At 52.1% G+C, this 26,609-nt stretch overlaps 1 protein-coding gene across 7 annotated transcripts in view; it reads left to right on the top strand.

The window, feature by feature from the left end:
* PHACTR1 (phosphatase and actin regulator 1) overlaps positions 1-26,609 on the top strand; it is a 567,248-nt gene that overhangs the window by 536,970 nt on the left and 3,669 nt on the right. For 6 of the 7 annotated variants that reach the window (XM_030314831.2, XM_030314829.2, XM_030314827.2 and 3 more), the window contains 4 exons: positions 13,680-13,735; positions 19,072-19,133; positions 23,479-23,619; positions 26,432-26,508. In XM_030314831.2, the coding sequence (XP_030170691.1) occupies positions 13,680-13,735; positions 19,072-19,133; positions 23,479-23,619; positions 26,432-26,508 (336 nt within the window). The remainder of the gene's footprint in view (positions 1-13,679; positions 13,736-19,071; positions 19,134-23,478; positions 23,620-26,431; positions 26,509-26,609) is intronic. The other variant, XR_004343598.1, reaches the window with a different exon arrangement.

The following is a 26,609-nucleotide window of genomic DNA, read 5'->3' as shown; positions in this document are numbered from 1 at the left end:
TGGTGGTCCTGGGAGGGACATGACCGTCATGGCCCAGGGCCGCTCATGGAATCTGCCCAGTTTTCTCTGGGCTCGTACTGGGCCTTGCAGCCCTGAGACGCTGCCTGCCCGTGCCCGGGTGCCACTGTCAAAGTGCACACGTGGGAGAGTGAGGGACTGTGTGGGCCGTGTACCTCATGCGACCAGAACGTGAGGACGTCAAGCAGAAAACCAGAGGGAGGGACAAGAACGTGGGCTCTCATTCACCACGCTGGGAACTAAGAGTCCTTTGGTAGCTACGTGCTCTAAGTTCCCGGTCGCCTTTTGGGGAATACATTTAAGGAGAGATAGCCTCTTCTCACAAGGGGTCTCCCAGAGCATTGGGTAGATAAGGCCAAAAGGAAGTAGGGAGAAATCATTTCTGTTTCCTGTATAATCAAGGTAAAATGTATTCGAAGTGTCCCTATCAGTCCGTTTTCCCATTCCCATTAAATAGATCCTTTCCCGGACAGGTCAACCCTTCCCATTCATCTTTCCTGATCCTTTTAGAATTAACAAAAAGGTTGCCAAAGAATGCAAAAATGCAAATCCAGACTGTTTAGACATTCCTAAAATCCACCATGCTGCCAGAAAGAAAAAGGGTGGGGGGGGCGGGGATTGAGGAGGAAGGGATCTGGTCTGTTACATCACATATACAGAAAGATACGTCTTATGAAAGATGATCATGCCACAGGAAAGCACTTACAGTTTCATGAGAATAACTACATTTGAGGCGCCTGGGTGGCTCAGTCAGTTAAGCGTCTGACTCCGGCTCAGGTCACGATCTCACGGTTCGTGAGTTCGAGCCCCGCGTCGGGCTCTGCGCTGACAGCTCGGAGCCTGGAGCCTGCTTCGGATTCTGTCTCTCTCTCTCTCATTCTCTTTCTGCCCCTCCCCTGCTCACGCTCTTTCTCAAAAAGAAATTAAAAAAAAATACATTTGATAACACCCCTTTGGGCTGCAGGGTATATCGGCTTAAAAATGAAGCTTTACATTTGGGGCGCCTGGGTGGTTCAGTCGGTCGAGTGTCCCAACTCTTGATTTCGGATCAGGTCATGATCTCACGGTTGGTGAGCTCTAGCCCCACGTCGGGCTCTGCGTTGACAGCACGGAGCCTGCTTGGGATTCTCTCTCTCCCTCTTTCTCTGCCCCTCCCCCAAGTTAGCTCACTCTCTCTCCAAAGAAACATTGAAAAAAAGAGCCAGTTTTACATTCAAAATTAAGGAGTGAAAGGGGCACCTGGGTGGCTCAGCAGGTTGAGCTTCCAACTTTAGCTCCGGTCATCATCTCGTGGTCTGCGGGTTTGAGCCCCACATCAGGCCCTCTGCTGTCAGCACAGAGCCCAGTTCACATCCTCTGTCCCCCTCTCACCAAAACCCCCTCCACCCAGCATCTGAGACTCTTTGGAGTTTTTGTGTCCTCATCTCTGGGTTTCTAAACAGCCTGGGATCTCAGCTGAGCCCGAGTTGTTATTTCCTCTAGAAATAAAAGCTTGTGGGAGGCCGTGGGAAGAAACTGGCCTCCAGCCACGCTGGGCGAAGAGAGTTAGTCTCCAAAGGAGGCCGGGGCCTCGCGTCTCCTCGGACCTCTCCTTGTTGAGCGCTAATGGCCCTGAGAGATTGGCTTGTTGGGGGTGAATGTGAGAAAGTCAGGAGCTGTACATAGTCTGCAGCTCCTAGAAGGAGTCCAGGTGGGAAGAGACCATTCAGGGCCTACGTCCAACTTTTCATCCCTTGCCTTCCTTCGGAAAGTAAATCAGGGATCCTGCCTGTTGTTTATTGAGACCCAGCAAAGCAGAGGCATTGGGGAAATTTGGGACCATAGCATTTTTTGAATGAATGGATGAATGAGTAGGTGAATAAATTAGATGTATACTTTTAGGCCATTCTCCTATGGTCTGGCCTGTGTATGTCACCCTACCCATGATACCGTCCGTGACTGTCACTCAACAGTGACACCCAGAGCTTCCTCTTTTCATTGGAACCACCCGTCATCCTTGCCCCAGAGATCTGTGTCCATCAAAAGCAATATTCTTTAAAGGATTAAGAACAGTAAGTCTAAAGATGCCTGGGGAATGCTCAAGTTCAGAAAAGACTCTGTAGACGCCCATGTATACTTGAAGTTCCTGCTTGAGCCTAAATCAGGTCTTTGCGGAGACTCGGACGGTTGTGGACAAGTTTGGTGGACGTGTCCTGAGTCCACCAGAGGTCAGCTTTCTTGCATGAGATCAGCTCCGTTGGCATGAACATCCGTGCCTGCACGCTGGGGAGGCAGCCACTGGTGGTAAAGTGACCAGGTATTGCCAGGTGGCTTTTCCAGCAGCGAAGGCAAAAGCCATCGGTGAAAGGGTTAAGGCATGAAAGTGGCCGATGCTATCTGACAATGGCAGGACATGTTAAAAACTAAGTGCGGGGGTGGTACCTGGGTGGCTGAGTCGGTTAAGCGTCTGTCTGACTCTTGGTTTCGGCTCAGGTCATGATCTTGTAGTTCATGAGTTGGAACCCCATATTGGGCTCTGTGCAGGCAGTGTGGAGCCTGCTTGGGATTCATTCTCTCTCTCTCTCTCTCTCTCTCTCTCTCTCTCTCTCTCTCTCTCTGCTTCTCCCCTGCTTGCATACTTTCTCTCTCTCTCTCTCTCTCACAAAATAAGTAAATAAACTTAAAAAAAAATTTTAAAGAAACCAGAAACCTGGATTAATAATAAAAAAACAAAAACAGGGTTCACCTGGATGGCACAGTTGTTTAAACGTCCACCTTCGGCTCAGGTCATGATCTCATGGTTCCTGAGCTCGAGCCCTGCATCGGGATTTGTGCTGACCGCTCAGAGCCTAGAGCCTGCTTCAGATTCTGTGTCTCCCTCTCTCTCTGCCCCTTCCCGGCTCATGCTCTGTCTCTCTCTCTCAAAACTAAACCTTAAAAAAAAAAAAAAACTAAGTGGAGACTCCCAGAAACAATTGGGATAATTTGTAAAGATGGGAGATTATGTTTGTATGACATGGGAATATTGTATGTATGTCATCTGATTGTTTTTCTTGGCTTATTCTTCTTGATTGGAGCACCGTACCCATGTTGAGCCTCTACCTTTAAAGAGAAATGGCACGATGATTATCTAATAAAGGTACTATTATCTCACGTTCTCTTGATCCACCAGAGTGGATATGTGTGACAAAGCAGGTGTCTCCTTCTCCACTGGTTTTCCTCAGTGTCTCAAACAGGAAGCTTTCCAGACTGTCATCTTTCCATCCATCTTCCACCAGGAAACGTATGGTTCACGAATTACGATAACCTGGGGAAGATTTATTTACAGCAGAACTAATAATGAAGATGCGGGCAGGCATCAGAATCCTCAACACAGAGCTGCTGGCCATTTCTATCAAACAACCAGCGGTGACTAATGAGATGAGCCTGGTTTTCGGTGTGGTTCACGTAGATTACTGCTGCACCTTCCGTAAGGACCAAGAAAGCGGTAGACTGCTTATCGGGCTAGCTAATGGAAGGCCTAGACCAATGTCTGGTACGTAACGGATGGACAGTCAGATAGACTCACTGATGCATGACAGATGGATGGATAGATGATGCATGGATGGACAGATAAGATGAAGCTAAAGGTGACCGGATCGCCTTAGTCACGTGAACGTGGTGGAACCGTGGACTTGTTTTCATTTCCACATTCCTTATCTTTTGATATCATATTGTCTCAGGATTTGTTTTGATTGACTCTTCCCGTAGAGAAGGCCATGTTGAAATGAGCATAGTCTCTGGTTGACTCCATTAACTGTCTTAATTTCTCTTGTAACAACTCAGATACCCTTTCAAAAGTGAAATCTTCCTGACAATCTTGCTAACATTGGGTTTGTGCCTGGACATGCCAATTAATACTGAAAGCATTCGCTGTGGAGGCTCTTGGGTCTTTGTTTTTGAAGATTTTTATTTTTTTCAGTAACCTCTGCACCCACCATGGGGCTCAGACTCACAACCCCGAGATCAAGAGTCTCACGCTCTACTGACTGACCCAGCTAGGCGTCCCTAGGCTCTCAGTTTTTGTAACTCTTTCTTATCAAACGGGTTTGATGTGTAGCAAAAGCCCTTGTCTTTTCCAACCTGAATTCAACTCCACACAACCAACATGATTTCAGTGTTTTCTCTGGTTTGTAACTCACAATACCTGAGCTTAGCCGTGGGGCCTCTCACACTGGGGCCACAGCCTCCCGGGGGTAAAGCCAAAAACATTTTTTCTTTCTTTTTTTTCTTTTTTTCTGAGAGTTTATTTAGAGAGAGAGCGAGAGAGAGAAACCGAGCAGCAGGGGAGTGGGGGGCTGAGAGGGGGGCAGTAGAATTCCAAGCAGTTTCCACACCGTCAGCACAGAGCCCGGTGCGGGACTCAGACTCACAAACCGTGAGATCATGACCTGAGTCGAAATCAAGAGTTGGACGCTTAACCGACTGAGCTACCCAGGTGCCCGCCTGTCTTTCTTGAGAGCGACCTGTGTATCTGCTTGAGGTCAGAGACGTTTCTCAAGTTACCAAAAACAAAATGTCATGGTTTATGGTTACTTTTAAAAGGGACGTTTGCCTCCCATTCTCACCCGGGCCTCTCGGCCCCCCTGGGTGGCCAGCAGGCTGGTTTGTGGTTATGGCCACTTGTCAGACAGCGAAACTCGGCGCAGAGGTACTGCGACACGACGTGCCCTTCTGGTTAACGTTGAAGGCAGGCCAGGAGGCAGGCTCTGGACCCCAGTCCATTTTCTCCTCTCTGGGCTCTTTCCCGTGCTGTAGGCAGGCTACTTGTGAATAGCCTGAGGGGAGTGAGGGAGAAGAAGAAAATTGAAAATCATTGACTGAAATTCCTGGAAGGAGTTGGGTGCACGGAGCAGTGATCGACAGAAGGGGTAGCAGGACGTAGTTCTAAGGCATAAAAGCAGAATTGCTGTTCACTTTGCCCAGAGGAACCTCTTCAGTGGTAGGGGCACCTCAACGTACAACGCACAACTCCCGGGACGGATTATTATTCATTAATTGAGTCACCCAAGATCTGTGGAGCCCCTCCCGTGTGCCAGGGGCTGCACTAAGTCTAGAAACACAGAGATAAATAAGATATCATCTGTGCCCGCGAAGGATTCCCCGTGTACTTGAAAAGGTGGTCGCGTCAGTGGGTAGATAGGGGTGAGGCCAGGATCCGGACGGGGGAGCCCAGCAGGGGGAGCCGTTAGATCTGCTGGGAGACTCCGAGGAGGCCACGCAGGCACGAAAGGCTGAGGCGTGGAGAGAAGTCCGGCTCCTCCGAGGTCCCCCCGCCTGTTAGGTGACAGACCCACGCTCGTCACTGGCACGCACGGTGGTGTTTCTGAAGCCACCCCCAGGAGAGGCCACTTCTGGGGCTCTCCCCACGCGTGAAACCTGCTGAGGCGCAGGAGCTAGGAGTGTGGACAGAGAAGTGAGAGCCCTTGAAAACCCAGCAGAGAAAGAGCTTCGAGAAGTAGCCGTTCACTAGAGGTGCCGCGTGGTAGAGAAAGGTCCGGTCAAATGAGGGCTCCGTAAAGGCCACTGGATCTGGGAGAGCCATCCTCAGTGACCTGGACAAGAGCTCTTTCCTGATTCGGGAGAGCAGGGTTTCTGAACCTCGTCGCTGTCGTCGCTCGGCCCGGCTGGTTTTGCGTTGTGAGGGGTAGGCGTGTGCACGGTAGGACCCCGAGCTAGATGCCAACATGGGCCTCCCCAGTTGTGACAACCCGAGTGCCCGCAAATGTGGCCGGAAGTACCCTGGAGGCAAAACCATCCGGGTGGAGAACCAGGGCGATAGAATGGTGTGGACTGATGGTGATGACTTAGTGTCCCCTCACGCTTGGACCACTCTTTGGAAAGGTCTGGAAGCCCAGAGCGGGCTGGAGATGGAGACTCCCTGGGGGAGGAGCAGGGTGCCAGGAGGGTAATCTGTGTTGTTTCTAATGGAAAACACACGTGCTGGGCCTCGGGAAAGAACTAGAAGAGAGGGAAAGGCTACAGACAAGAGACAGTCATGGGGCAGCATTCACTTACTGATTTCCCAAGTGTAGAGTATATCCAGTCACCAGACTCGGTGTCGGCATCGTGCATGCCATGGTGAGCCAAGGAAGGGCTCCTCATTCAAAAATTACTGAAAATTTCAGGGGCGCCTGGGTGGCTCAGTCAACCAGTTACACGTCCGGCACTTGATTTCGGCTCAGGTTGTGATCTCACGGTTTGTGGGATCGAGCCCGGCGTCGGGATCTGAGCTGACAGTGCAGACTCGGAATTCTTTCTCTCCCTCTCTCTCTGCCCCTCCCCTGCTCACACTGTCTTTCAAAATAAGTATTTTTTTTTTAATTACTGAAAATTTCAAAATGGCAGAAGGGCATTAGAGCCATAGAACGTGGGGCCCTATGCAGCGGCCCCGGGTGGTGAGGGTGCAGAGCGGCCCAGCCTCACAGAGCTCAAGCCCTGGGGCCAAGCACCAGCACGAGGGAGATCCAGGACTGTTGTCACACCCTGTCGAAGCGCCTTCCCCGAAAGGTTAGTAGTGACCAGAGTAAGTGAAGTGTAAGATTGAAGCTGTGATCTTGCGGATTAGCATCGGTTAGCCAAAGAGAAATGCTTAGCTATAAGGAAGGGCATGCATATCGAGAGGAAACCAGGAAAACACAGTTCTGTCCGAAGGATGGGGTCGCGGGGTTCTTGGCAAGTGGCCAGATCAGGAAGACTCTCATAGGACACACTGGTGTTTTGACTCCCCACTGCAGGCACTGGGCGGGCATGTGTAGTTCTCAAGCAGGGAGTGGGGTGACCGTGTTTCCCCTGGGAAAGAGGACCCGAGCTGGATGGGCCATAGCAACCAGGAGAGGTGCTGGTGGCCTACTTCCTTGAGGTGGCCGTGGTGGGCTGGGACGGGGGACCGTTTGGACCTGGTGGTGGACTGGCTGTTGAGGGTGAAGCCGAGCGAAGACAATTCCTAGTTTCCTGGCTGGGGCAGTTCACCGGGATGGGGTAGGGGGGAGGGGACGCAAAACCATGAGGACAGAAGGGAAAGATGGATTAATTCGTTTCGGACCTCCTGAGTTTGACCACCTATAGGAGTATAAATTAGAAAGGCCATCTGGAACTCAAAACTACTGCTGGAGGTATAGATCGCAGAGTCATCAGCATGTAGATGCCAAGTGAAGTCTTGAGTGTTGATGGGATCATCCAATGAGCGTGTGCGGCTAAGTAAGTACTAAATGAGCACCTATTATGTTGGTCGTGGTCTCCTAAGAACTGGGGGTGTAGCAGTGACCAAGGCCAGACAGACGCCCAGCCCACAGGGAACGGACGTGTTCTCTGGAAAGATTCCAAAGGAGGGGCCATACTTCAGTGCTTCTCCCCCTTCCCTGGCCCCGTCATGCCTGTCTGTCTCCACTCGCTCCATTTCCCATCCGGGGCACCAGTTGGGAAACCCAAGTCCTTCTCGATCATTTTCTCTTCCCCTCTGTTCGGAAGGGCAATTCCCTCCCCCTGGGCCTGAGATGCCAAAGACCAAAGTTTCTGCTTTTCTTTTTTCCCCCCCGAAATGCAGATAGAGCATCAGAGATGCCAAGTTTAAAAAAACAAGGCCCTCGGGGCACCTGCGTGGCTCGGTCAGATCAACTTCAGCTCAGGTCACCAGGTCACGATCTCGCAGTCCGTGAGTTCAAGCCCCGCATTGGGCTCTGTGCTGATGGCTCGGAACTTGGAGCCTGCTTCGGATTTTGTCTCTCTCTCTCCCTCCCTCTCTCTCTCTCTCTCTCTCTGTCAAAAATAAACATTAAAGGGGCGCCTGGATGGCGCAGTCGGTTAAGCGTCCGACTTCAGCCAGGTCACGATCTCGCGGTCCGTGAGTTCGAGCCCCGCGTCGGGCTCTGTGCTGACTGCTCAGAGCCTGGAGCCTGTTTCCGATTCTGTGTCTCCCTCTCTCTCTGCCCCTCCCCCGTTCATGCTCTGTCTCTCTCTGTCCCAAAAATAAATAAACGTTGAAAAAAAAATTTAAAAAAATAAAATAAATAAAATAAACATTAAAAATTAAAAAAAAAAAGATCAGAGCCATCCAAACAATAAGCAGTTGCAAATGGTAATGAGAGCCTTGACCTTGCCGTTCTGATGCCAGCAGCTGGCTCACTAGCTCCGTGCGGCAGAACAAATCCCTGTCCCCATCAAGAGCCAGAGCAGCCAAACCTACCGGGGTTTCGTCACTTCTCTGGGGAGACAGCCTCCCCTGCTCTGCATACATTTAAAGCGTCTGGGCACTTCGTTCTCTAGCGTCTCCTTATTCCGAGGCAAATCCCACGTTGCCATGAGCTTCGGGCTTGTTTGTTTTCCACAGTCTTTTCACGCAAAGAGAAGAGCCTTCGTTCATTTGGTTGTTTCTTGTGGTCACCAGCATAGAGTCTTTCGCACTGATACTACACAAAATCCATTCTTAAATAGGAGGCTTAGATAGGGGGCTGGCATGTGGCATTTAAACAGGAACTCCGTGACTTTTCGGTTTGCAGCCAATGCAGATCGTTTCGCTGTGGCCCGTGGTAAAGAAGAAATCATCTGAGGAGTGCAAACAGTTTTGCAGGTCAGAGCTGTCTTGTAAACCAGGGCCACACATGTAACAGCAAAGCGATTTAAACAGGTCACTTGCGCGCACATTTGAAACTTCTACTTTTGGATAGTTCACTTTATAGAAAAGTTTAACTCCCAAGAATGTTTCTCTTACCGTCTAGCATATAAATGGCCGTGTCTGAGTACCTAGTCAGGAACAACTTTTTAAAGTTAATGCGAGTTTATTTTTTTTTTAATATGACATTTATTGTCAAATTGGTTTCCATACAGCACCCCGTGCTCATCCCAAGAGTTAATGGGAGTTTAAATCAAATATAATTAAATTGTACCATCGAATCAGGGGTAAGATACAGCGCATTCAGAAAGCACCTCGGTCGTTTTCTTTCTTTTTTTGTTTTGAGAGACAGCAAATGGGTGAGTGGAGGAGGGACAGAGAGAGAGAGAGAGAGAGGGAGAGGGAGAAAGAGAGAATCCCAAGCAGCCTCTGCGCTGGATGGAGCCTGACGCGGGGCTCGATCTCACGAACTGTGAGCTGAAACCAAGAGTCGGAGGCTTAACTGACTGAGCCACTCAGGCGCCCCACACCTCTGTCCTTATTCTGGAGTCGTCAGCAGCTTGGGATCACTCATAAAACTGACCGCTTCACTCATACAGTAATTGTGCTCTGCCGTCTGGCTTTCTAGTAACCACTCTTTCTGCACAAGGTAGATCTCGAAAGGAGTCAAGCAGGTGGCTACCTTACATGGACCATGCCAGGCTGCCCTGGGTCCTTCCCTAAGATGCTGGTCGAGAGAATTCTGAAGCTGGAGCTTTATCATCCCTTTGGTTTATGAACTTGGCTCTGTGCAAAGACAGATCTGTCAAGGAAAGAGAATACTTTCTGCTGACGTAAGTCATCTTGTAGACCAACGTACTTGTTGTTGCACAGTACGTGAGAGCCATCCGTTGGGAACTCTTCCTGAATTCTGATACCAAACTCACCCTCCTACATACAACACACTCCGTCCTGCTCCATCATGGTAAAGAGCCATCCCTCCCGCATGTGAGAAGTAAGGCCTTCCTTCTCTGTCCCCGGACCCCAACCCCTCCTGCCTCCTCGGGGCTCCTACACTACCAGCTGAACCCTCTCCCTCCCTCCATAGGCAGCTTCTCACCAGCACCACCTCATCTGGAGTCTTTCCAGGAAACGGCGTGAGCCTCACCGGCGCCCCCTGCACCTGCACCCTCTCTTGTCCAGCCAGGCTTGGGGAAGAGTCGCCCATACTCGTCCGTTTTCTCACCCCCCCGTTCTCAACCCGCTGCAGCCTGGCCTCCGTCCCCTCCGCTCCCTAAAAGAGCGCCAGGCGAGCTTGCTGACGGCCTGCACCCTGTGCTTTTCCAGCCTCACCAGCCTTTCCAGCCTCACCTCCCTCTGTTGGCCGGGCGTGTCTTCCCCCCTTGCTCCCGGGATGGGACATCCTTGGTCTTCTCCCGCCCTCACGCACTGCCCTTCTCTGACCCCTGGCGGGTTCGTCTGGCTCAGTCTGCATCGTAAATAGTGGGATTCTGTGAGGTTCCGGCCTACGGCCTCTCGCCTTCTCAGGCCATGCCCCATCACGCTCCTGGCTCCGAATATTCTCCGTAGTGCAGACCAGCCACGGGTCTCTGTCGGTGGCCCAGACCTCTCCTCTCCACTGAGCTCAGTGCATGCCACCGCCTACTTGACCTTGCCACTTGGGTGGTACAGAAGCATTCTGACTCAGCAGATCCAAACTCAAACTCGTGGCTCCCTTCCACCCTTCCTGTCCTCCTCCACAAAGCCCCGCCTCCCTTCCAGTGTTCCCGTCTCAGCGAACGGCGTTACCGTCCACCCAGTTGTGTTACGTCACGAAACCTAACATAGATGGACAGACGGATCTCCCCCCCCACACACCTGCTTCTCCCCACCCTGTCCATCTAGGCTCCGTCTCCGTGGATTGTCAACTTGGCTTCCTAAGCGTGAGCGCCTCAGCCGCCACAGCCCAGCCTGGGTGACTGTCCTCCCCCAGCAGGTGGCCACTAGCCTCCCAGGGCCTCTTTCCCAACTGCCTCTTGCCTGCCCCCCCCCCATCCCCAGCCCCTTCTCCATAGGACAGCCAAGGAGATGTGTTGTAAAGCTGAAATGTGACCCACTTTATCTAAAACGTAAACCCTTCGCGGCTTCCTGTTGGCTCCTTGAGAAAAGATCAGAACCCTGAACACAGCTTCCCTGGGCCACACGGCCTCGCCCGCCTTCCTTCTTCCCCTTGCTCTCCACCCCGGCAAACTGGCTTCCTCTGTTCTTCAGATTAGGGCGCGAGGTCACTTCCCCCCGGGACCCCTCTCCCAGCCCAATCGGGTCAGATGCCAGAGGCACTGCCCTGGTGCCTCCTGTAGGAAGCTCTCACTACAGTCACATTCCATACTTACTCCCGTGACTATTTGATTAATGACTGCTTCCCCCAGAGGCAAGGCCTTGATCTGTCTTTACTCATCCAGTGCCTAACACAGAACCTAGCACAGAACTGGCCCTCAATAAATAATGAATAAATGAATTTACGTTTGGATGGGGCTGAGTATATGGCAGCTGCTTCTAAGAACCACTCCTGCACATAATAGGCATTAAATCAGCCTTAGCCTCTTAAATTGCTATTTACTCTTTGCAGGGAAAAGAACGGAGTGGAGTCCAATACCTTGTCCACGGCAAGTCGGTTCAGAGCCGAGCCACAGCTAGAACCCAGATCCTCGACCTCCTGAGCTGTTCTGTGCCTTATCCTCACAAAGCCACAGGATCATTTTCCTCCCCAATCTCATTTTTTTATAGCTTATTTATTTTTGAGAGAGTGAGAGCGTGTGCAGGGGAGGGGCCGAGAGCGAGGGGAAGAGAATCCTGAGCAGGCTGTGCGCAGTGTCAGCCTGGAACCCAATGTGGGGTGGCTCGATCCCATGAACCGTGAGATCACGACCTGAGCCACAGTCAAGAGTCGGACGCTCAACGGACTGAGCCACGCAGGCCTCCACACCCGCCCCCCAGTCTCATTTTCAAATCCAAGATAGCTAATTATATAGCACATGTCCTTCGGGAAGGCTTAGCTGCATTTTATGGCTAGGATTAGCCTCGATGTTCTCAGACCCTCTCCAGGAAATGAAACATAAATACAGGGCCTCATTCGAGAGCATGTATCTTTGACTAAAGGCTGCCTCGTTAACAGAATTTGCTCTGGTTGCAGTTCACTCATTGTTTCGTCCCCTCCAAATGTGACCCATAGGAAACACAAAAACGAAAAAGCCGGCACAGAACCAGGCGACGGGTCTGGCAACAGAAATCGATGGGCTTCTCAGCATAAGCCAAGGGTGGAACGTTCTGCAGGCGCTTCTGGGCATGAGCTTCTAAAACATTGGCCTGACTCCTGGGATGCAACCTCCACCTTGAATCTGGGGCTTGTTCGAAACATACTGACCCCAGGCCCTAGCTTCATTCAGAGCCTGGGTTCCACCAAGTGATCCTGTAAAGATGGCTGCACACCCCTTACCGATGAGGCAAGGATTCTGGGGGAGGAGAAAAGGAAAGGTAAGGCAGGGCTTGCAAGAAGCTCATGCCGAGTGGGGTCTGCATTCCAGACCGATGACATAGTTTCCTCCGGAGGTCTGAGAATGCTATTTTAGGAAAGGCTTTGAGACTACGGAGTCCAAATTTAGAGCCTCCGATATTGCAGATTTCCATATATACAGCTGGTCCTTATCAGTGGGAATAAATAGCGCCTTAATGGGGCATTTCGAAAAGAAAATGACTAATGAACGGGAAGACTTTCTTATAAACTTAAAAATGCTTTGGAATACAATTTCCAGCAGTTTCCAGGGTGCTGTAGATTTTACAGACAGCTGACCAGAAATCCTTTCTCTGGTATCAAAGCCCATTCCCTACCTATAGCATATACGGTGATGACATTGGGGTTTCACAGGATCCATTGCTTGGCCCAGGGCAATGAAGAGAATTACAAGTGACCTCAAGCATTGCACTTGAGATATTTGCACTCGCTAACTCCACGGACTTTATATTTTCACGCTGGGTCTCTCTGGAGATCCTGTGGTGTAAACACCTTGCCAACTAGAGACACTTGGTCGCCGACATTTGGAGAAGCAGCGGGAGAGCGCCCCTTTCCACCCCTTAGGTCCCAGTGCAGGACCCCGAGGAGCCTCAGACTCCTTCTACAATTTTCTCATCTCACACACACCTCATCCCATGGGTGAAGCAGGAGGCTGAACTTTGCCGGGTGGTTGGTTAACCAACTTCCAAAAGCTTCAAAACAAAAACGCACAAACATCTCTGTGGATGGTGAGGCCCGCTGTTTGTGTGACTCATTCCTGGAATCTTTTCCGCCCATACCAGCTTGTAGTTCTCCCGTGTGGCACCCTTCCCACTTTCTGGCGACTTCTGTCACCTCGTGGGGCCACCATGGTCTGTCCCCGCCCTCCACTGCCGCATCATGGCAGAGTTCATGCCCTTGCTGTGATGGTTCCCTTGTTATGGCTCAGTTCCGTGCCGGCGACAGGAGAGTCGTTTCTGTTTCTGCTCGCTTGTCATTCCACGTCTAAGGCGGCCCTGGTGGTGACGGGTGGGGACAAGAAGACCGTCTATTGTTCTTCGCAGACAAGACATGCTCTCTTGCGTCACCCCGGGGCCATGACCCTCTTTATGGTCTAACTGGATCTGTACAAACATGGCAAGAAGCAAGCTCTAGCCTGGGGGGTTGGGGAAGAAAGGCAGAGGCCACAGGAGAGAAAGGGACCTCTGTGAAGAGAAGAGTCCACTTGCCCAGAGGCCCCAGAGGAGCAGGGCGGGGCAGGGGCCGATGACGGGAGGAAGGAGGAGGGTCAGCCTGGCATGACGTGACGCACGGTGCCTTTCCTGGGGTTGAAATTGAGGAACTGAGGATGAGGTAGTAGTAAGAGCCGGTCTTTCAGAGCACAGGATGGAACGGGACCTCCGGCCACTCACTCTGTCTCATGCATCTACGAGGGCTGAAGAGATTAATGACCCAAGGAGGATATGATATGGTCCAAAAACTTTTCCTGGATTTTTTCCGTAGGCGGCTGAGCCAGAGGCCGACCGCAGAGGAATTGGAGCAGAGGAACATTCTAAAACGTAAGTGACTGAGCCCGTGGCGGTCGCTGATGTCTTGCGGTGGCTTCGGTTATTCGTTCATCCGTGGGCCGCCAGCTTTGTCCCTCGTGCCCGCGTGGGAATGACTGCGAACCGGTTGATGCTTGACCCTCCTCGCGTGTTACAACAGCCAAGGCAGCGTCCCCACAGAGAAGGCAGATTCGGGTTCACTAGGCCCATCCAAAGCTCACGGGCTGCAAGGGCCACCTTCCCTTTCGTGGGCTGTAAAGTCGGAGAAGCTGCGAGATGAGGGCAAGCAAAGCCACTCAATGATTCCGAGCAGGGTTAGGGTCACCTTCCAACCCAAATGGGCTGAGAACCCACAAATTTCTATACTGGTGGCTAAAAGGAGGCAGACAGCCGCTGGAAGGCGGGGGCTCGAAACCATGACCTTCCGTTGCAGCTGGCTCCCCACCCCCCCGCCCCGCTTTGAACGTGAAATGCAAAGTCTAGGAAGGCATCTCTCAGGGAGAACGCTTCCTGTCCCCTCTCAGGATTTCTACAGCTGGCCCACGGCCTGCCTGCCGAATGCTCTCACCCAAGAGAAACTCGCCTGTCACCCTGGCTGTGGCCAGAGACCACGAACGAGCCCCTTGTTCGGTTCAGGGCACAGGGATACTTGAGCAGAGCGAGGGAATCCACTTGGCGTCCCACCAGCGTGAAACGAAAACACACAAACATCTCAGGGACGCCAGCGTGCCTGCATTTGGCGGGAGATCTTAAACAGTTAAAAAACAAACCCCCTCTGCCCACATCTGCCCCATCTTTGTTACTCCTGCCCCCAGCACCTTTCTAAGATGGGCAACAAATACTATTTTTAGTTTCACTCATGACCCTTTCTCCCCACGCACACATCCGCTTCTAATTTCTAGAAAGGAGAGATAACGTGCTATTGCACAGTTTCCTGGGAATGTCATGGCACGTGCGCACACACACACACACGCGCACACACACATGCACACGCACACACGCACACGCGCGCACACACGCACACACGCGCGCGCACACACACACACGCACACACACACATGCACACACACCAGCCACGTGAAGCCTGTTCGAGCAGCTGGATATTTCCACTTAGACCAAACTCAAATGTGCTTGATCTTTTCTACCCCCCCCCCCCCCCGCCCCACTGTGGCCTTGGGACTCGCTGGGTTTTGAAGGCTTTGCTGCCGGGAGCTGTTGAGTTGCTGTGGGGGCAGGCGTGTGGCCCGCAGCCCCTGCAGAGGACCTGTCCCTGGCATATCTGCCTCTGTGGACATCCTGCCCGCCCTGCTCCCGGCCTTGCTGTCTCCCCGGCTCTCGGCAGGTGTTCTTTTCAAGGTTGGCTTTCCTCATTGCTGCCCGCACCTCACATACCCCCTAGGTCTCTAGGAATTCGTGTATATGTGGTTTTCTAACCAAGAATGCCCTTCACGGTTTTGAAGCTAAATATGCCATAAAATGAAAGAGAACTTTCTCAGATGATTTCCAGGGTTGCGGGGGGTGGGGGGGCGTTTGGCCTGTGTGCTGTCTCTCCCTTTTCTGTCCCAATCGGACACCTGATCCATTGTAACCTTTCCGTTGTTGGAGACAAAGAAAAGCAGGTGTCCATTTATTCCTAAAGTGGGAAGGCGGGTAAGGGTGTGTCCTTCCCCCTCTGTTGCTTCACCCACACACATACAGACACATAACACAGATCTGTGTTTTTTGGAGGAACCAATCTCAGTGCCATTTACTTGCTGTTCAGTGGCCTCCAAGCTGCCCCCAAACAAAGAAGCTACCGCTTGGGGCGCCTGAGTGGCTCAGTCGGTTAAGCATCCGACTTCGGCTCAGGTCATGATCTCCTGGTTCGTGAGTTCGAGCCCCGCGTCGGGCTCTGTGCTGACAGCTCGGAGCCTGCAGCCTGCTTCGGATTCTGTGTCTCCCTCTCTCTCCGCCCCTCCCCTGCTCATGCTCTGTCTCTCTCTGTCTCAAAAATAAATAAAACATTAAAATTTTTTTTAAATAAAAAATTTTTAAAAAAAAAGAAGCTACCACTCTCTGGGGGATTATTCAGGTCTCAGAAAATAATTCTCTCAGCAAGGGCAGGGGGTTTAGAAAGAGGAGGTCTAAAATCCCCAGCTCACCTCTGGCTTCCGGAAGGCACCAGCTCCTACTTGCTTGCCCAGATCCCTGGGAGACTTCGGGCAGGTCCTCACATTGGCTTTTTGTTGCCATCTAGAAAGACCTTCAGATCTTAGAGACCGTTACTTTTGTGTGGTAAGCCTGAGGGGCTTAGATCCAGGGACCAGAGCAGAAAACATTGTTCGCTTGGTCCCCTTTGGTTCTAGCCGCCCCTCTCCTCCTCATCCTGTTCAAACAGCCAAGTGAAAGAACTGCCTGACCGCATTCAAACAGGTGGATCATTTCAGTTTTCAAAACTTCTCAGAAATGAACTTCTCCTTCGTGCGAACTTTTATTTTTTTCCTCTGTATTCTGGAACTTGGTTTTCCTAAACATGTTTTTCTTTCTTTTTCTCTCTCTCTCTTTCTTTCTTTCTTTCTTTCTTTCTTTCTTTCTCTTTCTCTTTCTTTTTTTTCTTTCTCTTTCTTTCTTTCTTAAGTCTGTTCTGATGGTTACTCAAGAGATGTTTTCATGGTGTAAGAAAACACCCTCAAACAAATTCTTCTAAACCTTGCTTTCTGGGCTCTGAGTCATTTGAGGAACCCGATCTCTGAGGGTGCTGTTGAGACACAGGTCGCGGCTCTGCGGTAGAGCTTGGAGGGCCCGCAGCTACCTTCCAGCCCCACCCTGCCCGCCCCCTGGAGGCAGCACCTGCTTTGTCCCGCAGCCAATGAGACACTGTGCACATTTGAGCACATAATGAGCACACTATGATGGTGGCAGCAGGTGATGACATCACGGGCCTTTCTTAGCCTCTCTGCCCAGTGGCCTAATGGGGTTGTCTTGGTACCCTCAGCCTGAGAATTCATGGCCCTCGGTTTGTAAATGGCTTTGAACTAGAGGTATAGATTCCATAGGTGGTGGCTCGTGGCCCTGCCCCTCAGGGGGACCTAAGAAACACACACAGGAGAGGAAGGCTCCCTGCTCTGTCGCAGAATGCCACCCTTCGTGGCTCGTAGGGGGCTTGTAGGATGAGGAGAGGGTCCGGATTGGAGTTTGAGGCCAGTAACCAGTAATGAGGAGGAGGGGCTGGCCCCAAGCAAAGCATGACGGGGAAGAGGCTGCTTATTCTAGTGAGAAAAAAAAAAAAAAAAAGAGCTGGACTGTTTGTCTAACTAGCTACGTGGCGTGGGAGTAGCCACTTAACTCCCCTGGGCTTTCGCATCCTTATTTCCAGAATAAGAGTGTTAGACTTGGTGGTCTCTTGGGCCCCTCGTGGCCATACTTTCCTGTGAGCCTGTACATTTTAACTAAGTTCCCTTGAGGTGCCTCCTGGGTACTCACTCTCCAGACCAGACCTCCCCTTCTGTACTCCAGCCACCTGCAAATGCAGCTTGCCAGGGGTCTCCCTTCTTCTTGCTTTCTGCCTTCCAGTTTCTCTCTGATAGATTAGTTCGTACTAAGATGTTGATGGCTGACTGGTTTCATGGGTTTTTATCCAAGAGAAATTTGCCTATTAAAAAAAAAAATTTAATGTTTACTTTTGAGAGAGAGACAGAGTGCAAGCAGGGGAGGGGCGGAGAGAGAGAGGGAGACACAGAATCCGAGGCAGGCTCCAGGCTCTGAGCGGTCAGCACAGAGCCCGATGTGGGGCTCGAACCCACAAACCGCGAGATCATGACCTGAGCTGAAGTCAGACACTTAACTGACTGAGCCACCCAGGTGCCTCTCGAAACTTGCATTTTTAAAGGAGTTCTGGGAGGGAGATGGGATATCTTTAAATCCAAAGGAAAGGGCTCTCATGTGGGGGGCCAGGGCCCTGTGGGGCAAGCTTCCGTGGAGACCGATGGTGGCCTTTGCCTACCGCAGGATGTGAGCATTTCTGTGCCCCCACACAAGATCCTCAAACGCACCCCACCCCCCAGGCAGCCACAGCAGGCAAGCTGTGCCCCTGGGGGGTGTCGCTCAAGGGCCTGAGCTCTGCTCTGAACTGCCATTGTCCCTTCCAGCCGGAAGTGTGAGTTGCCTCTGGTTGTGGTGGCCGCTGTCAGGACCCGCAAGGAGGAACAGGGTGGGACCCCGCTTCCGTGCACAGGGGCTTCCCTCTTTTACCGACCTGGCCAGTCGTGAGCCAACTGAATGGCAAGTGTGCCCTGAGTTCAGTTACTGAAACATAATTTAGCAGCAGTGATTTGATGCGAAGACCAAGCTGAAGGAGATTGCCTTCACGGATGCCGTTCTAAATTCAGTGGGTGAGAATCAGAGACCTTCTTTGGACACGGTTTGATTTCTGTGACCTTCAAGCTAGACGATATTGGGCTTAGACCCTCGCCTCCATTCCAAGGCCTGGAAGGAAAGTGACGTACCCAAGGTCACTCGCTTTGCTTAAAATAAGCCTGCATTCTCTGCCCTCCACACCTCTGCTCCCTTCCCCAGACCCTCTAACCTATGGCTCTTTAAACATCTGGTGAGTAAGTCACCCCGCATATCAAGCCAAGAACGTTTAGACTCCGAAGTCTGCTCTCCTAAGACACTCCTTAAAAGTCTAAATGCAGGCAATTGTGTCCCACACTCTGGCCTCACACCTGCTCTGTGGACTTCTTGGAAGATTCAAAGAATTAATGGAATCAGGGCTTGCGAAAGGTGAGCGTTTTGAAATCCCTCTCCGCGTGCCCAGTGCTGCATTCGGCCTCCGCCGTGCCTGGTTTCATTTCTGCAGCCAGTGGCAGGCACCCCCACAGGCTGGTCTTCTGTTCTGTCCCCACAGAGCACCAGACATGAGGCCACATCACAATGAGCCCCCGTCAGTCACTGTGAGGCCCAAGGCAGAGTTGAGCCGGCCTGAGTCTTGTCCAAAGAAGGGAGCCTCACCTCCCTCCAGAGGCCCATGTCCCTGCTAACACCCTCATCCTGTTAGGACCTACCTCCCTGCCTTAGAGCCATACTTCTCAGCCCGGGCTTTTCTGCCTGGAGACTTGAAAACCTGTGACACACACGGAAAACACAGTAAGGTCAGCCAGCTCACCATCAATTTGAAACAAGGCAGGCAGTTTAGAAAGCGTCCCATAGGCAGGAGGGTGGCCGCGGTGGGGTGGGGGGTGGGGGTCAGGAGCTCGCTCTCCCCTTGTTCAGGTCGTGAGGGGCTTGGCCTGGAGCCTGCAGAGGTTCAGAGGGTACACTTGCGTGTGACACTGTTCCCAAAACCAAAGCATGGTCAATGTTTCTTGCAGCTCGGAATGAACAGGAGGAACAAGAGGAGAAAAGAGAAATCAAGAGGAGGTTAACTCGAAAGGTGAGCGGGTTCTCCAGGCGGGAGCTGGGACAGGACAGCGCGGGCCGCCCTTGGCTCCCGTGCCGCCTGCGGGCCCCGGTGGCCTTGCAGCTGCCTGGCCCGGAGGAAGTTCTGTCAGTGGCCCCGGGCCTCGGCTGTGAGAGCGAGCGGCTCTCTAGATTTTCCGGGACTCCCCCCCCGGGGACGGTGATCAGCTCAGTTTCATGGCCTTCAGTGCTTTGGGCTGGTGACATTCCACTGCTTGATTCTGTGACACCCATGCCTCCCTCCCCCCAGGCAGCTTGATGTCAGGTGCATTATGTTTTCAGTTACCGCGAACATTTTGTTTTTGAGAAATTCACCGTAATGCCACCAAGCATGGGAACGTCATGATCAAAATCGGTAGTTCAAATGTAATGCAGTTATTTGCTGTGACCCTGGGAGAGTAAGTTTTCCTTGCCTCCCCTGATACTGTGCCTTACCTATGAACTGAGAACTACTTGGTTTTATTATGCCAGATCCAGCTTGAGTTACTGAATTTAGGAAAATGCCCAAAGAGCTGATAAATTTACTGCAGGTGTTTGAAAAGCACTTAAAGTCACAAAGCTGGAATTCTTATGTATTTTCACCCCCAGAATAGGTGATGCGGCAGCGTGACACAGACCCGAGTGGATCTAATTCCATATGAGTGGCCTCTCCAGTAACAGACTCTTAGTTGAGGCTATTCCTGGATGGTGTTGACAAGTTTAATCAATTGATAACACACAGGAAACGGAACTATGTTCTGTTTTTAATCAGCCTCCTACAGTGACCTTCTTGAGAGAAAGATACTCCAATCTTAGAGACAGTTAAGAGACCCATGAAAATTAATTTTCAAAGGTTTATGAATGGACTTTTCTCCCTAGAAATATTATGTAAAGGAAGAAATGCAGAGATCCTAAAACATCATGCCAATTATTAAGGTGATGATTTGTGCGTCTCTGACTTTGTCTCCCTTGGAGCATCCCAAATACCCAGTGACAAGCCAAATGCTATCCCAATTATAAGGAAAATAAACAAGAGCCTGAAAGGCCAGATGACAGGCTGGCGTCCCCCTGGTTGGGAACTCGAACAAGAGCTAAGTGACCTCACTTTGTCCAGGTGCCCTCACCCAAGTCAAGGTCTGATTCTTTAAATCCCTAAGACCACCCCATCTTTGGAGGCAGGGCGTCCTTTCTCCCGAGGCTGAGTAGTGAGGAGGACTGGGGAAGATACGCCGCCTTGTTTTAAGTGTGTCCTTGAAATGACTTAGACTGTCCAGAGGAGGCTGGTGATAACCCCTCCTTTCTGATACAGAAAGGTCTAGACATTTCAGGAAAAAAAAAAATCACATTTTCATAAAATTCATTGGGGTTGATTGCTGCGCCCAAAGTCTCCTAAACTTGAGGGTTTCTTGCTAAAAGCTAGAAATAGGAAAATACTTAAGACTATATTTAGTTCGTGTCTTTTTAAAAAGAGTATACAAAAAGTCAGCTAATTGCATAATTTGGCAAGGGAGGAGGGTTCCCTCCCCCGCCATCTCCCAAAGGATGGGTACCGCTAGGGTCAGGTGCCCCCAAATAGCCCCTCATTTTTGCAGGTCTCCAAGGCAAGAGAACTTCCTTCTCTTCCTCCCGGTCCCCTCTCCTTCCTTCTCTTTGAAAGCTGCCTTATAATTTCAGCATTTGCCCTCCTCTGGGACTGGCTTGGGGAATGAAAAATGACTTTAAGGGAAGGGAGAGCCGCTTTGAAGGGGAAGACCGGAAGGCACTTTCACCTCTGTTTTTGCCGACAGAGATGTGAGCCTGCCAGCAGGTAGGGAATTCTGTGGTGCCTCCTGGCCCTGGGCAGATCTTTCTCCTCTGGAGCCTTGAGCACAGCAAGACCAGATGCCAGTGACCATGGCTGTCGTTCGGTTACCCGCAGCCCTAAGGTTTCCTCAATTCAGTTCTATTTCGTTCTAACGCAGTAGGGAGAAAAATGAGAGCCAGGAGCTGATACAGGACACTGATAGCAACAGACCAGTCGTTTTCTTCAGCCAAATTGAGACTAACCTAAAAATTATGTGCTCTGTCTTTTAATAAATGCCAGCCTCCCCCTTTGAAAAAAAAAAAAAAAACATGCTGGCTAGCTAAATGGATAGATGGATGGGAAGAAGAAAGGAAGGGAGGGAGAGGGAAAGGGGAAATGCACTTGGGTCAAGTTGTATTAGTAGTGGATCTGGGGCCTCAAGTAATTTACTTTTCAGTATTTGGTTGCAAGTGATATTTCTGCCATAGATTGAAACATAATGCTTCCAACCTCTGCCCCCCCCCCACCGCCTCTTCTTCTAGCCCGCCATCCCCAGAAAACGGACTTTGGCCACAAAGATCATTTCCTCGCCATCTGAGGAAGGACTCTAGGTTCATGTACCCCAAAGGCAAGCCAAAGGCACATCTGAGCACTAAGTAGCCAGGGGCACGAGCCCATGCTCACAGTGGAGAGTCCCGGGGGCATTGGTTAGGTGGCCTACACACCACCCGAGAACCGCCCCCCCCCCCCCCGCCCCGGGGAAGAAACCGGTCCCCTCCTCATTCCTTCCCTCCTAGCACTTGGGAGCAGCGCCTTATCGATTCGGAGAGATCGTGTCTAAAGTCTCCGATGGGACTCAGGCATGAAAAATAGCCCCTGACCTTTGGATCTAACATTTAGTTTTCTGTTCGCTCCAGACTGCCACCAAGTCTGTTGGTAAAGTATCCAGAGCATGATTTCTGGAAATATAAACTAGAACTTCCGTGCTTAACCTTCCTCTTGTCACAGTACACTTAGAAATCAGCACCATCTGCCCAGCATTTCGCGGTAAATCTTGCTAAGAAGCACAAGAGATGTTGAGCAGGAGTCCTTGTGTAGCTGGGGAACCGGGAAATGTTTGCATGTATTTTAACGAGTATGCAAATGCTGCCTGAACTCACATTGCAGAGGGCACGTGTTTGAGTCCGGATGGACTGTTCACGGTACCCCACGAAGCCTGGGACAGCTGTGGGTTTCCTGCGACAGGACAGCACTGACACCAGAAGGTCCTGTCCCAGGAACGCCGGGGCTGCCTCAGCACAGATCCGAACCACTCTGACAGGGGGCTGCGTGTGGCCCAGGCAAGTGGGCCACAGCCCGCTAGGCCTCTGATCCCCCACATCCCCCCTCCCACCATTGGCCAAGAGGGAGCCGCGGGCTGTTTGGTCCCGCCTGCAGCCTGGCCGTACCCGGCTCCATTCTGTTTGATCCCAGCCGGGCAATCATCTGACTCCTTTTCCGCGTGCTCTTCCACGGCCCACCAGCTGGCAGCGGGCTGGAGCACGCTGGCACCACCGAAGGTGTGTGGCAGCCGCGGGAAATCGAGTCAGGACAGCCAGGGTGGTTGGGATTCACTTGTGCGTCTGTGTGTGTTGTATAGGCCTTTGTGGTGGGGTTGTATCTGACTGCACTTTCTGTTGATAGAAGTGAATACAGCGTAGGGCTTGGAGGAAAAAGTGCTTTAAAATAACGTCGGTTGAACGTGCGTTCACAGCATCCTGAAGACACGGCGCCGGTGTTGCTCCAGGAGAAATAAACCCAGTGGCGGGAAGCGATGATAGAAACGTCAGCCTTGTGCCGCCCAAGTACAAAGGGAGGGTGCTCGTGACTGGGACCGCGAGGCGGCTAAATAAATACACATTCTCGTCCTAGTTGTTGCACCCCTCGCCGCAGACCCGTCCTGAAGGCCTGTCCCATGCCTCCCTGGCCTAAACCCAGCCTCGCCCTGCATTTGCGGACAGACTGTGAGGAGCAGGGTCCCCTCTGGCCTCATACATCATGGCTGCGGTCCCCTGAATTTGCATATTGTTTGCACATCCGCCCTTTGGGGGGTCTAAAACACACGCATTTAAAACGACTTCCAGCCCCATCCTGCAGAGCACACTCAATCTGACACACGGGCATGGGCTTACAAATCCAAAATGAGACCGAAGCCTGGTGTGAGGTTCCCGTCCCCGAGTGGGAGGCGCGGTACGGGTGTGGGAAAATCCACAGCGGACGCCCGCACCCACGCGGGCAGACAGGCCGCTTACAAGGAGACGCTGCAGTGTTATTAAGAGTCAGCCTACCTGTCTATCCGGATGAGCCTGAAGGTAGCTCAGGGGATAATAAAGCTCTCTCTCTTTGAGTTCTGGAAAAGTCCCAGGTCCAGGAGTCAGAAGCCCTAGGTCCCCACCCCGGGCCCTGCCCCTCACTTGCTGAGGGACGTGTTGGTTGCCTCTCAGGACCTCGTTTTCCCACCGACCCAGCAGTCTACACTCCTCTGGCTGACCGGGTCCATCTCTCTCCCTCCCTGCAGCTCAGCCAAAGACCCACAGTGGAAGAACTTCGAGAAAGAAAGATCCTCATCCGTTTCAGTGACTACGTGGAGGTGGCTGACGCTCAGGACTACGACCGCAGGGCCGACAAGCCGTGGACCCGCCTCACCGCTGCCGACAAAGTAAGCCGAGGGGCGAGGAGTGGGGTAGGGGGTCCTCGTGCCTCAGTCTCCCCCCGCGTTGGCGTTCCCGCTTGCTGCCGGGACCCCGGGCTGAGACCAGCGGCGGCGAGGCCGTGGTTGCAGTGGCCGTCATGGGGTGCCGAGCGCCCCCTGGGCCTGCTGAGGGTGCCGCTTCTCCCAGGGCTCCAGATAACCTGCGGGGAGGTCACCGAATTGATTCTCCACTGCCGGAGAGAAGGCACGCGACAGTCACATAATGTCATGCTGAGTGACGGCAGGAGGAGAGGCCGCGTGGGTGGCTGTGCCCACAGAAACAGAACATCTGTATGGGCACAGAACGGTTCACGAGTGCGAGGCTCCAGGCTTCTCGCAGCCCTTCGTGGAGAGGACGCTGTCCTCGGCACCCAGTAGGATTCGCAAAACTAAAGAGAGACCAGCTCACTGTGTCTGCGGTTATTATACCCTGACGGTAGAAACGGGCCACAAATCACAGAGACGGCAAAACGTGCCTCGCTACGCTAAACCGTCATCCGTTTGGAAAACAAGAAGAATCTGAGGCCGAGTTTTGTAAGAAATGCAGTGAAGCAAAAGGGAATTCTCACCTGTCCCCTGGACCACAAATCGAAATGAACCTCTGCTGCATAATCCTTTGGGACCCTAGTCCAGTCACTGTTAGGAACTGGAGAGCTAAGGGCCTTTTAAAACAAAATCTAAAATAATGACCACGTCTGGTGTGCAGGTGACACTGGGGAGACTCTGGCATACATCGGGGGCCTTCTCTTGAGTCCTGCCTTCGCCCCACGAATTCGCAGGGCCGGTGCCTTTCTTACGTGGGCTGCAGGGCGAGGCCGTCTACAGCGCAGACTCTGGCCTGATCGAGCGCAGGGAGTTTGAACACAGGGAAGCCGCGGCACGCGGGTGGGAACATTGGGGCCAGAAGCAGGCTTTCCAGAAATGCCTCCCACACGGTGGGTCCACCCACAGGTCCCGATGAGTGGAAGCCTCTGCCCTCCTCTTAAACGTAACACTCATTGCTTCCCCAGACAGGCATCTGTGGTAGTGACCCCAGGAACCGGCACCACCATCCACCAGACAGACACACAGACCCAGAGGCCCAGCCCCCAGGCTGTTGTGTCACGTAAACGGGAACAGAGGAAGGAGCCCTGGCGCCTCCTGCCTTTTGTTCACAGCCTGACTGCAGCGCCCTTGCTGACCGAGGATAAGGGGGGTATCAGCAAAGCGGGGGGGGGAAAGTACTGCGCGTCTCCCCATGCACGTGCTGAAGTTGTGCGTCGCATTCAGGGAACCCAGTTCCTCAAGAGCTGTGGCACAAGAACAGGAAGTGGCGCCCACAGAGGGGGGGGGTGTGCCTTGCCTTCTCTGGGGGGAGCCACTCTGATCCTGCCTGCCGGCCTTTCCGGCCTCTCAGTGCCTTGACAGTCCCATCGAAGGAAATACAGCAAAACCTCGGACTGTGAGGAAGACAAGCACACGTTTCTAATAAATGTTAACTTGATAAATGAGCGACATCTTGGAATGTGAGTAGAGCGTGACGCCGAACGTCACGTGATCACAGCTGAGCCAGTGGTTCTTGAAATTCGCTTTGGTACACAAGTGCTTTGGATTGCAGGCGTGTTTCCAGAATGAACTATGCTCACAAACCAAGGTTCTACTGCACTCCCATTAGAAGGAGCTCTGGGAGGGAGCGCCTGGGTGGCTCAGTCGGTTAAGCGTCCGACTTCAGCTCAGGTCATGATCCCACGGTTTGTAGTTCGAACCCCGCATCGGCCTCTGTGCTGACTGCTCAGAGCCTGGAGCCTGTTTCGGTTTCTGGGTCTCCCTCTCTTTCTCTCTGCCCCTCCCCCCCCCCCTCAAAAATAAATGAACATTAGAAGTAGCTCTGGAAAAGAGCGCATGTTTAGAATTTCAGTGCCTGGGGAGGAAGTGAGGTTTTCTGCAGTGTCAGAACCTTCTGTTCCACCTCCTCGTCTGTCCTTGCATCCTGCCTGCCTGCCCTCCCTCAGCCACAGCACATCTACGGGTGCTGCTGGAAGCGGGCAGCTACTCAAACGACGCCATTCCCTTGATAATGGCATAGACCACCTCCGAATCAACAGAGCTGTGAAAGAGCGAGGTCTTTGTAAGTCAAACGGAAAGGAGGCAGCTGGCAATCACCCATTCCCTTAATTTGACTGAGGAATTTGACCCACCCCTTCTAGAACGACCCATCCTGAGGCAGCACAGTGCTTGTGCTGAGCTTAGATTGTTTGCCTACGGAAGATGAGGGGTTGACATTTAAACGTGCACTCGGGGCATCAGGTGGCTCTGTCGGTCGAGCTTCTTTGTCTCAGGTCATGGTCTCACGGTTCGCGGGGTGGAGCCCCGCATCAGACTTGATGCTATCGGTGCGGAGCCAGCTTCGGATCCTCTGTCCCCCTCTCTCTGTTCCCCTCCCCTGCTCGCACTGTCTCAAAAAATAAAACATTGGAAAAACACCACAACTTTAAAAGTGCATTCCAGACCCCAGGAGTGTGGGGCAGATCTGCATGGCCTCTTGCTTCCCCGGAGGCGCTCCTCGGAGAGAGGAAGAAAAAGACACTTTGGGCAGTAGGCCAGATATCATTTGCGATTTACATTTGGGGGGCGGGGGGATTCTCTGTCGGTTCCAGGTGATTTTCTTTCCCCTCCCAGTGAAGGAATTCATTTTCCGTACTTATACTGGGTCGTTCGGCTTTGTCAAACAAAACAGGTAATAAGCGAACTCCCTTCCATCTGTCTCTTCTGCATATTCACGGACCTCTCTTCATTCCAGGCTGCCATTCGAAAGGAGCTCAATGAATTTAAAAGCACTGAAATGGAAGTTCATGAATTGAGTAGACATTTAACAAGGTTAGTAAATTGAGGGGTTCTTTTCCCTTTTCTTTCCTTCAGATGGTCGTACCTGCTTCCCGACTAACTGCCATCTGCTGCCGGATTACAGGTGGCGTGGT

Source organism: Lynx canadensis, chromosome B2 (genome assembly GCF_007474595.2).
Source record: "Lynx canadensis isolate LIC74 chromosome B2, mLynCan4.pri.v2, whole genome shotgun sequence".
Taxonomy (NCBI): Eukaryota; Metazoa; Chordata; class Mammalia; order Carnivora; family Felidae; genus Lynx; species Lynx canadensis.
This window is presented reverse-complemented; position numbering and strand designations above follow the sequence as displayed.